General features: G+C 34.7%; 1 protein-coding gene across 4 annotated transcripts in view; it reads left to right on the plus strand.

Annotated features, from left to right (window-relative positions):
• Positions 1-5957, plus strand: part of LOC131427382 (mothers against decapentaplegic homolog 4) — a 34130-nt gene extending 28173 nt beyond the window's left edge. For all 4 annotated transcript variants that reach the window (XM_058590524.1, XM_058590525.1, XM_058590526.1 and 1 more), the window contains 3 exons: positions 1945-2113; positions 2176-2299; positions 2355-5957. In XM_058590524.1, coding sequence (XP_058446507.1) covers positions 1945-2113; positions 2176-2299; positions 2355-2566 — 505 coding nt within the window. In that variant the 3' untranslated portion in view covers positions 2567-5957. The remainder of the gene's footprint in view (positions 1-1944; positions 2114-2175; positions 2300-2354) is intronic.
• Positions 5958-13425: the final 7468 nt, after the last annotated feature.

The raw sequence follows: 13425 nt of genomic DNA on the forward strand, positions 1-13425 counted from the left end.
GACGATTACATTCTGTCAGAAAACCAAAAAATATCGATAGCTTTTCAATTAGACACATTCCTAGAGAATCTAAAAGCAATAGAATATGCAATTATGTTATCAAAATTAAATATCATAAGTAAATTTCTACTTACACCAAAAGAAATACAAATCATTGTTCAAGAGTTCATAGAGCAGGGCATGAAAATTCAACACTTTGACGACGCTAGCAACTACTTAACGACCACTACATTACATAAAGGCTCAACAATCATTATATGTGTAAACATCCCCAGACTACAACCGATATCCTACGAGAAAGTTATTATTGAACCGTTATCCCGTAACAACCACTCAGTGAAGCTGACACATAACACCGTTTTGATAAACCCACAGCAGATACTAGCTATTACAGCACAATGTCGAGAAGCCAACCAAATTACGATCTGTGAAAGGAGTCAACTAATGGACATCAGCAACAATGCATGCGAAGCTCCACTACTAAGAGGCCAACCTGGGCAATGCCCGGTATCAGAAAAACCACCATCAATGAATACCAAAACGATAGCTCCAGGAACGCTATTAGTGCAAACCGTTCACCAAGACGTAATCATTAATAGCACCTGCGGCATTCAACCAGAAACGTTGAAAGGAATTCATCTAGTTACGTTTCACAACTGTTCGTTATTCATCAATAATGAGCTTTTTGAGAATTACGAACTACAGTTTGATCAACCATCAATTCTTCCGCTGCAACTTACAAAAATCAGAACGTTGCACGTAGAAAGACACGTAAACCTTTCCGAACTACATAATATCCATTTAGAAAACAGACAACTCATGAAAACTATAGAGTTCAAATACCGAATCGGATCCATATCATTCGGCACCGTCATCATTCTCACGCTCATACTTTTGGCCATCGGCATCATCAAATACTGGAAATTTACAAAAACAGGAAATTGCTCGGGACGAGCAATACTTATGGGGGAAGCAGTTAAACGCGATACTCCCCAACCAAACTTAACCGGACAACCGATAGAAGCTCCAAGCAATACAGCGAAGTCAGCAACACCGAAGTGGAACGCCAACGAACTCAACCCAACACCGTACGTGACCGGAGGACCATCGTTGCTAGCCGTCAAATCAGCAGTTTAGGGACAAAGACAGGGCTCTTCGATGTATCGAACATTTCATAAAATAAATCAGTTCTAATTTAGACTTCGATCAATGCGTTTGGCTTTTTAAAAACCCTCTTAACGAATTCGAAAACTTAATTTATATATATATATATATATATATATATATATATATATATATATATATATATATATATATATATATATATATATATATATATATATATATATATATTATATATATATATATTTATATATATATATATATATATATATATATATATATATATATATATATATATATATATATATATATATATATATATATATATATATATATATATGTATATATGTATATATATAAATATATATATATATATATATATATATATATATATATATATATATATATATATATATATATATATATATATATATATATATATATATATATATATATATATATATATATATATATATATATATATATATATATATATATATATATATATATATATATATATATATATATATATATATATATATATATATATATATATATATATATATATATATATATATATATATATATATATATATATATATATATATATATATATATCTATATATATATATATATATATATATATATATATATATATATATATATATATACAGATTGTTCCTATTGATCAGACAAAACTAATTCAGTTTTAAAACAGCTTGTTACCAAAACAAATCTTGACGAATTACCAACCATTAAACATTCATTGAATTCGCCTTAACATGAGATACTCAAAGAGAATATAAATGTTGTTTTTTGCAGATTACACATTGGCAAAGGTGTTCAACTTGATCTGAGAGGTGAAGGAGACGTATGGCTACGGTGTCTTAGTGATCACTCAGTGTTTGTGCAGAGCTATTATCTGGATCGGGAGGCCGGTCGCACACCTGGCGATGCAGTGCATAAAATTTACCCAGCTGCTTGCATAAAGGTAAGAGTAACAAATAAATATGAGTAATTTTCTGTGATCAATGCATATGCTTTTTGTTCAAGGTTTTCGACCTGCGCCAGTGTCATTTACAAATGCAGTCGTTAGCAACAAGCGCCCAAAAAGCGGCCCAAATGCAGGCCGCCGCTGTAGCAGGTGTTTCAGGGCTAGCAGTTGGTGCGCCCAGAAGTAAGTAGGATTGTATTTTGTAAACAAAAAATCTATGGCACCGTTTCATTTTCAGATCTGTCTGCTGCCGCTGGAATCGGTGTGGATGATTTGCGACGTCTCTGCATTCTTCGACTATCGTTCGTGAAGGGCTGGGGTCCAGATTATCCCCGACAGTCTATCAAAGAAACTCCATGCTGGGTGGAAGTGCACCTACATCGTGCACTGCAGCTCCTTGACGAAGTGTTGCATCAGATGCCGATTGATGGTCCACGCGCCGTGGAGTAACTTCTTCACTATAAAAATTCTGAGCAGTAGAGAACGTTTCTCATAGAATTTCGTAAAAAAACGCACCCGGATGCATATTGTAATAAGTTTTTTCTTGATGAATATGCGTGAAATACTGCGAATGCGCGTTGTAGCGAAAAAAAAATCTATCCGTAAAAGCGAATGTAGCTTATTAACTCAGTTTGTATTGAATTTTCCATAGACAGAAAATCAACCAAAACATTGCAATAATTTTTTATTACATTACTAAGCATACAAAGCTAAACTTGCAATGGCTGTTTAGTGTTACAACTGCTTTTCATCTGCTTCGGATTGAGAACATGAGAAACGTGTGATTTGTTAGTGAATAGTATAAGAGCAAACATGTATACTTGGTCGATACCTAAAATATAACTAAAAATATTTATACACATTCTACAAATTCGCACTAATCTTTAGGGAAGTATGCTAAGCATGAGAGTGATTCAATCGTGGATATCATACATCCTTTCAAAACTGTCTTTGAACAATAAAATAGACAAAACAAAACAAATGAGAGAAAAAACAACGTTAATTAAAGATAAATGACAACCAACAAAATGCTCTACCTCTGACGTGAAAATGAAATCAACCTAAACACTCACTAAATATACAAAAAAACACAGTTGTAACAAAGACCTTTAATAATTAATCTTATTGCGTAATAAGCAAAACATGCATGTAGCTACTCGTTTAGAAAATATTTCAAGGGAGCCAGATTAAAAAAGTACGCAAAGTTAAAATGTTCAATATTTCAGAAATAAAAAGTGATTGTTAGAATGAAGTGATTCTTAAAGTAAGCAAAATTTTCAATACTTTGCTTTTCTCTCTGTTAAAAAGTCTTAATTTGAATAATGAGAATTTTCTATACTACCTATCCAATACGGACGGAATGCATTGTAGACACCATCCAAGGTGGACCTTACATACAAGACAAGATTGCGAGGATTTGTTTTATGCAAAGCAGTTGTTTTCTAGCAAGTGCCACATATAGTTGTGAATAATATTGATATAATATAAACTATTCTCGTTATAAACAATAAAATTTATTGGTCTTCGGTTCATGAGTTTTGCAAAAGAACTATGAAATAAAACATACAAATCACAAGTGCAATGAATATGTGTTACAGAAAATAAAATAGATCGATAAAGTTGTACCCATCGGTAACCAACGATCTATTGGCAAAGTTCTAATAATTGTGTTGTATGCTCCTCCAGTAATAGACCCAAAACATTCAAGGTGCAATGATAATAGCTTTTCTATAAGTTAATTTGTCAAAAAAAATTTTTTCATTGTTTATAAACTGTAAAGTTCTACCGAAATCATCGTTTGCAGTTCTGTACGTTCCATTGGAATGATTTTACGGAACGAGTCGAGGGCCTTTCAGCGCTGAAGGATAATCCAAAATGGTTGAAAAAACTAATCGCTATACTGCATTGAAGACGCACAGCCTGTCAATCTGTTTGAGAATTTTCAAGTCTTGAATTGATGTAGCAGATCGAATCAAATCAAACAACAATCCATGATCAGACGACGCACCGTCAGTTTACTAAAATCTTACAATATATTTGTTTGGCTTACATCACAGTAGAAGTTGTAAAGTTTTATACAAATAATTTTTAAAACGTAATATAATCACTGAGAACACAAGCATGAATTTTTGTTTTCAAAAGTTGTAAAGAATAAAACTGGAAATTCGTGAACATCAAGCTTGTTCATAAGCTTTTAGGTTGACACTGTTGATGCAAATAGTGCACAATTTTCCAATGGCATCCTGTTCGCAGTGCTACGATCAGACCGACATTGTGCTCAATCGGACCGATGCAGCGCGACAAAATTCACTTAAAACCTGTTTGTACACACTTGTTATTCTAAATTTAATATACAAATTACCTATGACTTGTTAAAACGACACAGTTCAACAAAAAAAAAAACGATATTAATACGACGTTAATAATCGCCCTTATTCTGAATAACGTCGTATCGCTTTTTCCCTCGTATTTCATTTGTATTCCCCATAACGCTAGCAAAATCAAAGGTAGCTATGATTCGATCGAAAAATCAATACGTCGTTATTCAGAATCAGGGCGAATAATTATTTAAATTAACTTGAAGATGTTTTTAATTTTTGTCCGTTAATTTTCTAATTTTTGAAAGAGTACAACATTTTTTCTGTTCGTGGTTTTTCAAAGTGCCTGTTTAATTTCCTACGGTCTCTTCTTTGTCATAATTTTTATATAAATTACTGTTTTCGCCCTTTTTAAATTCAGTCTTGAGGCGAATTGGTCTCTCAATCCGTACAGAGCATATGGTTTGTTAAACTGAAAGAGTATGTGTAGTTTCATCCAAATCGATTTGCCACCTTTCCATTTGCAATTTTTTATATTTTCTTACTTATTCTCTTTAGCACAAGTCTATTATTCAGCTATGTTAAGAAATTTATGTAAATTGCTTCGACCATTCTCAATGCTTCAAATAATATCAAAATTTCACATGCTGCTACCCTGATAATAAACAGTATTTCACCAAATTTAAAAACTCTCGTGCTCTACTGTGTTTTGGCCTCCCGAAAAACTATTTATTGATGGCGTTTTCGTTTTTAATTTACACTACACTGGTGCAGTGCTACACCATGGCATGAATAAACGAACAAAAATGACGAAAACATGACTATAATAAACGATTCCATTGCACAGAGCTACACCAAACTTTTGATAACTGCTACACCAGTGGTATCGGTGCAGAAAAAGTTATGCCCTGGTGTAGTGCAATTAGCAAAACCGAACGGTTTCAGTGCAACCTTACCTTACGGTTTCAGTGCAACCTTACCGGTGTAGTGCAATTTAAAAACGAAAACGACATAAGTGTAATACTCTCTTACTAGTAGTCATAGCTCAGTAATCGGTATTGCGCTATAAATCATGCACCTTGTATGTTTACAATTTGCTCGATAATTCATCACAAATAACGTATAATAATTGATCTTTTAAATCGGATGTATTTAAAATAAATGAAACGTGATATTTCAAAATTTATTGAATAAATTAAAAATGCTGTTCGACGAACAATGCTTTAAGAACAGTTTTGTTGCTCCAACGGTTTATATTTGTATAAAACATCTTTTATAGAGTGGTCTCCGAGATAAGATTGAATAAAAGGCGATGTTAGAAAGCTAATATAAAACATTACTTTCTTAAACTAAATATAAGAATATCTGGTGAAGTCGTGTGCTTATACTTTACTGTCAGAAGTAAGTGTATTTCACATTTAAGCATCAAAGCATACAAATATTATTTCTAACGAAAGATAAGTTGCACAAAAACGTTTGTATATGAGTTTCAAAACAAAATAAAATGCATCTATTTTTAAGAACTCCCTTCGTCTTCATATATAGATGACTACCTCAAAAAACCTGTCTCAATTCACCTAGTGATGTAATGGTACCTTTCTCAAATTACATATTATTCAAAAAACTTTTTTTTACTATTGAATAAACACACTATCAAATTACAAACTAGCAAAACTTTCAAATTCAGAAAATTTTCTATTCATTCATCATTGCAATAAAGGACAGTTTAAAATTTAATTTCTGACAAAGGAGAGTGAGTTCTATTTTAGAATTTATGATCAATGTTTCAGAAACCGGAAACGGTACAGCCGAAACCGGTCAATTAACTAGACCCACCGTTTGGCAATGTTTTGAGCAGTTTTGTAACTTTTTTAAATTTTTCACATCGATACTCTAAATGAAAAATTTTTAACACTTTAATATAAACGTATGATACTAAAACACCTTTAATTTGAAGCTATGTTTAAGAAACCGAAATTAAGTATCATTTTGAAGTTTTTCAGCACTACTTCTAGTATTTCCGGAACGATATTGCCTGTATTCGACATCACCTAAGTAACTCTGTAAGCTACAAGTTCTTACGAGTTCTATATAATTCGTTGTAGAAGTTCACTTTTTTAATAGCAACATAGAAATTCAAATTTGTTTTCATCTAAAACCGGTATCGTGAACGGACCTAAATAATTATCATGAATTTCTTACACAGGGCCGTAAGGAACCTAAAATCGGATCCGATAAAATTCTCGAATTCTCTGTGGTACCATACGATCTTTCATTTGAATCCTAGTTCGTGGAAATTGGTTCAGTCATCTCCGAGAAAGTTGAGTCAGTTCTCACACTTACCTAAACATCTCAGCTAACTGATTCGAACGGCATATGACACTCGGCCATTCGGGCCTCGATTTAAAATCGGTTCCTACTGTGATTGTACATCCCTGCGGTATAAGGAAGACAAAACTATGAATTATGACTTAAAAGTGAAAATTAAACATCTTGAAGTTCGTAACTACTGAAGCTGCATCGTTACTAGCGTTAGGATGTCTGCTTCCATTCTTTGGATCGGACAGTACTCGATAGAAACTTCTTCGCTCGCCACAAGATCATTGACAAAGCAGTATTTGGTGTTCAAATGTGTCGACCTGCGGAAAGCCACTAGAGCGTCGCAGCTGATTATCTTCTTCGAATGATGACAGGATACTTCATGCGTATTCCCCAGCTCCATTATTAGCTTATGCAACCACTGAAGCTCTTGAAGATTATCCGTCAAGGCAATATACTCAGCATCGGTACTCGATAGCGATACACTGACTTGTTTCCTACAGCGGCAATCAATTAGGCCAACAACTTGAACAGAAAACCGATGTTGGACTTGCTGTCAGAAACTTCGCCAACCCAATCAACGTGCTGGTCTTCCTCAGTTCCCAAGTGTAGCTCAAGGTCAATCTTCCCTTTCGGATATCGAAGAATTTTCTCGGTTTCTATCCAATCGACTTTCGTTTTTTTTTTTCTATTTTTATTTAGGCCTTTTCGCGTACAAGCTTTACGTGGCCGATTGGCTTACATTTTGTTTTTTTTTTGGGGAGAGGAGCTTCCATTTCCTACGTTTCATCGGCAGAAACCACAGTTGCTTGGAGTTGGTGTAAAGGAAGCACCGTTGTCCTTTAGTGTAGTAGCCTCCTTGTCCAGTTTATCACATGGCTTACCGTAGTAAACAGCTTTTTGGCAATATTGACATGTGGCCATCTGATTGTCATGGATAACAAGTGATTTGCACGGGATTCTTGTATTCTGACCGAAAGTCACATAAGAAGGTATAGGCCTCTTCAAGCGCATGCGTAACAAAATAACGCCATTTAGAATACCGGGGAAAAAGTTCTTCCACTTTTCTTTTTCGATAGAGAGAATCTCCGTATTGGGACATAGTTTGGCGAATATAAGGATCGATGACGCTTGAGGGAAGATCATACACACGTACTTCTATACCACTAAATAAACAAATAAACTATATTCCATATATACTGGAATGTTGCACATAGTGCACATTGTTATTGTCTTTTGCGAATTGAATTGCATCAAAGACATCATATTAACAAGATATCCAGCTCTCACATTTCCCGAACAAATCATTGGCAACATCTTTTTTTGCGAGCATGGCGCCCTCAGACGAGTACGCATCGAATTTTGCACATAGAAGTAGGGGAGAGAAATGTCAAATACGTGCGCGCCAAAATAGCAGTACTTCGAACCCATACAATTGGCATGATATGTTGAATGTGATGCCGTGCGATGGCGTTGCTGAACTGAAGATTGACTTCGCTCCAAGCTGACAGGGTCTGATTGCATCCAACTCTTAATAAAATTGGATGTAAACAACATTATTTGTCTTATTGCATTGAAGTAAATGTACACGTTTAATGTCAAGATGCATTTGCTCCCTAAGCTTTTGTTCGTTTGGTTCACTCATTTCGAGCTCGTTCTATTGTTCACTACACATTATTAGGTTTTGCACGAACATGACATAACTTCACAAAAATGAACAGAATGAACTTTTTTTGACAGACGACGTGTACTTGTTTACAGTTTAAAAGTTCATCAGAAGTTCATCGTTCGAATGTAAAAATTGCAAGTCGCCTCACACTCAACAGATTCATACATATATCGCTCCTTGATGCTGGAAACACATACAGGGCAATCTTTTTAGTTATTTTCACTGTGGAATACGTTTTTAACAGCCACTTTTTCGTCATTTTAACTCAAATTCAGGAACAGCCTCTATAAGACCAAAAGGTTACAGTTTGGTGCGGTGTTTGTGCGGATATAGTGATTGGTCCCTATTTTTTTCCAAGACGATAATGGAGCAAAGAAAAACTGTTAATGGCGATCGTTATCGGCAAGGATGGCTTTTCTCGTATCAAAGAACGCTCACTGGCAACTCTTCATACGATTGAATCAGTGCCATCAAAGAGAGACGGATATCATCGCAACAACAAAAACCCAGCATGGCCCATTTAACATAGAATCGACACCAGTGCGAGAGCAAATTTCTCTCGATGACATTTATGAGAATCAAAGGTTAGCACGCTGCTGTGAGGATCCTTTCTGAAGCAAAAAACGGTCGCTTATTCTCGTTTCGCGATCCGATTCTATACAGGCAGTTGATAATTGCGATAGAATCATTTTACTTTTGCCGCTTATTCTAACTATGTGCATATAACCTTTGTATAAGTTGTGTCTATGGAAATGTCTGTGAATGCTCCACACAAGGGTTAATTTGCAATCTAGTATGAGAATCATCAAGTTGAATCATCGATTCGATTCTCTGAGATAATTTTCAACTTGCGATTTTCTCTTGGGAAATTTCACGCAGCAACGATCATTATCAGACTGTAAATTTTTTTAAGGGCCGTGAAATACTCAGAGTATGAAGTGGAGTGAAGAAATGTAGTAAAATTCTCTCATGGTTCATGCATTTAAGAGACTCGAGTTCTTGTAGCATCTTCTACCGGATTGAAAATGTTATATACAATATAGATAGCAATATAGCAGCTTCTGTCAAATTTTCGGCAATCACCAATACTGGTTATCGGGTCATGATAAATGATTTTGTGATGCTCATTGTTTCTTTTTAATCACTCTCTCTTTCGATTATTGTGATGTGATTAAAAAGATTTTCTTTGATATCACTATTCTGTTTGAAAATCGAAAGTTTCGGGTATCATTTCATGCAAAGAGTTGAGTGATAAACGTGGAAACCGCTTGGTAATTAATAGAAGAGAAAGTAAACAAAGAGAAACTGTCACTTGCTTATACGCCCTTTTGAAAAATGAACCGAGAAATGCAAATGAGATTGGTTTGTTTTCACCAGGAAACGCCTACATTAAACACGATTCAGACGATCAATCAATTTCGGTCGACATCAAGATTAATTTAATAATTTTTTAGCCGGATATTATCAACGTACCCGACGACAAAATGTTCCGTGATCTTGACGTTGTGTCCCTTCATATAAATTGATTACAATTAATGTTGTTCCGTAACCGTTTCATGATGGCGATAGTCACCTGATGCCACGTGCGAATTGCTGATTGCCCATTTTTCACTAGGGTCGCCCTTCATTTTTCACCGGGCATAGAAACCTCAATAAGGTGATAAGCCAAGAACCATAGCTCAACTCAAAGACAACATAAGACGTGAAATCGCCGTTAAACCGACCGACACACTGGCCCAAACGCCGAAAAAGGGCACATTTTTAACTCAAGACCAAAGGTGATTACGTGATATCATTTCCACAAAATAGCTATAACATATCTCTTTAAACCAACATGAATTATAATAGAAATGAAAATAAAAACAAATGTTTTTTCATATAATTTGTTTAGAAACAAATGTTTCCACTTCAAATGGCCCACACTGTAGTCGAGCTAGCCAACTAGCTTCTAAATTCCCCAGGTCCGAGCAAAATGTCGCTTGAGAGGAAAAAATCGAAGTATTGGATAATTAACCTCAACCTGCAAGAAGAAATGAAACATACACAAGAAAATTTAGCAGCTGGAGATTTTATATGAGAGATCTATGATAGAACCGAAACTAAAACAAGTAGATACCCAGCAAGTCGTTTTAGTTTTATTTATTTGAACAGTCCTACTGCTGGTTGGGCTGCCAGATTTTATTGTTATATTTCACAATTTTTAATTTTGAAACTGGTATAAACTATACATCTAGAACTAAAACACTTCTGAATATGCCTTTAGGGCACATTCAGTAGTGTTCTAGTTCTAGATGCATAATTTATGCCAGTTACAAAATTTAAATCTGAATTTTATAAGAGCAAATTCAGCAGCTAGAAGTTCTATATGGACGATCTATAATAGAACAGAAATTGGAACAAACGTATCCCCAGCAAGCCGTTCTAGTTTTATTTATTCGACCAGTTCTTCTGTCAAATTTAGAACTGGTCTACGATGCCGTTCTATTTTTTGTATATCTGAAACACGAGTAAAACACTGCTGGGGCTACCAGTTTTTCTTGTTATAAAATCCAGATTTAAATTTTGTAACTGGCATAAATTATGCATCTAGAACTAAAACACTACTGAATATGCCCTAACAAGAAAAACTGGCAGCCCCAAGCAGTGTTTTACTCGTATTTAAACATACAAAAAATAGAACGGCATCGTAGACCAGTTTTAAATTTGACAGAACTGGTCGAATAAATAAAACTAGAACGGCTCGCTGGGGATACGTTTGTTCCAGTTTCTGCTCTATTATAGATCTTCCATATAGAACTTCTAGCTGCTGAATTTGCTCTTAACGCATTTGTCATTTTCAAAATTTATTTTTTTTGGTTATTACATAAGTGAAAAAGATTGTTTGAATAAGTAGTCGGTAGCATCCGTAACGTTTATTCTTTTTACCAAATCATTCTCAAGCTTATCTATATTCTTTTTTGGTAAAATTCGATAGATCTGTTAATTTTATCGATTTAACGAACTGACACAACATAAAATTCATCGTTGGGACGTAACGAATGATAAAACATATATGCTCCAGAAATGTTGACTTATTGTCTACTGTAGATTTCTGACATTAAATGAATTGGTTAGAAAAAATTAACATTGAAACCCGGCAGTACCTTCATCGTCTTCTGCATATTTCTCTATTGCCTTGTTGAACTGTTTTTTCAATATTTGATGACGTTTAGCTTTGGATTGAGCAAGGCCAACGTACAGTGGCTTTCCAACAAAAATTCGACCATTCATTTCAAAAATTGCATTTCTCGCATCAAGTGATGAACGGAAGCAAACAAAACCAAAACATTTTGAATTACCGTTATTATCTCGCATCACCTTAGCCGATATAATATCTCCAAATCGAGAAAATTCTTTCCATAACTGAAAATCATCGACGGAGACGGCCAAATTCTTTATGAACAAGTTTGCTGTGTGGTTCTTGAACGGTTCCATTTCTCTGCAGAAAAGAATTCTTTTCAGTATTAGCGCAAAAATAAGCTGCCCATAGCTACATTTCAGTTCCATAATCAAAAGCAGCTTATTGAGATAGAGACGATTCAAAATTTCAAATTCCATACAGGAACTGACATTATTTTATAATTGGATTTTCCCAACGAAAAAAAAACACTTTGTTCGTTAAGCTAACTCAAAATGGAACTAATTTGCGAATATAGGCAGGAAAGTAAATCGTACATACCTTTATTTGCTTATGTAATCGCAAATTAAAATATAAACTTATTGGCAAATGAGGCTTTTCCCAACCTTGCTTTAAAAATACACAGTAAACGCACAGTCCTGAATATTCTGTTTTTTTGCTAGTCTTTTATTATTGGCCTTCTATATACACTGATAAAAATTTGCTAATTATTTCGATATTTATGTTCAAACCTAAAGCGGCCCTTACACGATAATGATTAATGTCATTTTTAATAATTACTGAAGTAATGACATTAGCGGCTATTACACAAGAATTATTTTTGTCATTTTTAATGATGACTAAGTAATGATATTTCAGATTTGCATAGAAAACTCGCCATTATTGCACCATACATGTTCATTAACATGATGTTATTTTTTTAGATATGACACTTTTAATGATCGTGTAAGGTCCGCTATTCTAAGGCTGTGAACCATTTCCACGCCGGTGGTGCGATTGTCATCTGCATACAATTAGGTTTTGCACGAACATGACATAACCTCACAAAAATGAACAGAATGAACTTTTTTTGACAGTCGACGTGTACTTGTTTACAGTTTAAAAGTTCATCAGAAGTTCATCGTTCGAATGTAAAAATTGCAAGTCGCCTCACACTCAACAGATTCATACATATATCGCTCCTTGATGCTGGAAACACATACAGGGCAATCTGTTTAGTTATTTTCACTGTGGAATGCGTTTTTAACAGACACTTTCTCGTCATTTTTTCAATGTTTAACTTGCAGTCGCAAAACAAAACAAGTACACGGCAACTGTCAAAGATGAACTTGATTCATCGGCAGTTCATTTGTGTCGTCATCGTGCAAAACCTAATTAGGTTTTTTACCGTCACCTCACTGCTAACCTCAATCGGATGAACACTTTTTGACAGTCCAGCAGTTAGGTTTTGCACGAACATGACATAACCTCACAAAAATGAACAAAATGAATTTATTTTGACAGCTATCAGTGGTTTGTTTACAGTGGATAAGTTCATCGGAAGTTCATCGTATGATTTCGAATTTTGCACGCTGCCTTACATGAAACGAAGGATCATCAAATTTAGCGATATGGATGCAGTTGAAAGCAAGGAAAATCACAAACTATCCGCATACGCACACGGATTGTCCCCCGCTGACAGAGCGAACGGAAACCTGCACTCAGTCTGAGGGCTTCAATTCACTTCTCTCTCCTTTTTTCATTTAACCTATTCATAAAGAAATTTCTGCTTGGTAGTGGAAACGCGGATTTTTTTAGTCCCTTTTTCCGAGGAACACGATTTCAA

Source organism: Malaya genurostris, chromosome 2 (assembly GCF_030247185.1).
Source record: "Malaya genurostris strain Urasoe2022 chromosome 2, Malgen_1.1, whole genome shotgun sequence".
Taxonomy (NCBI): Eukaryota; Metazoa; Arthropoda; class Insecta; order Diptera; family Culicidae; genus Malaya; species Malaya genurostris.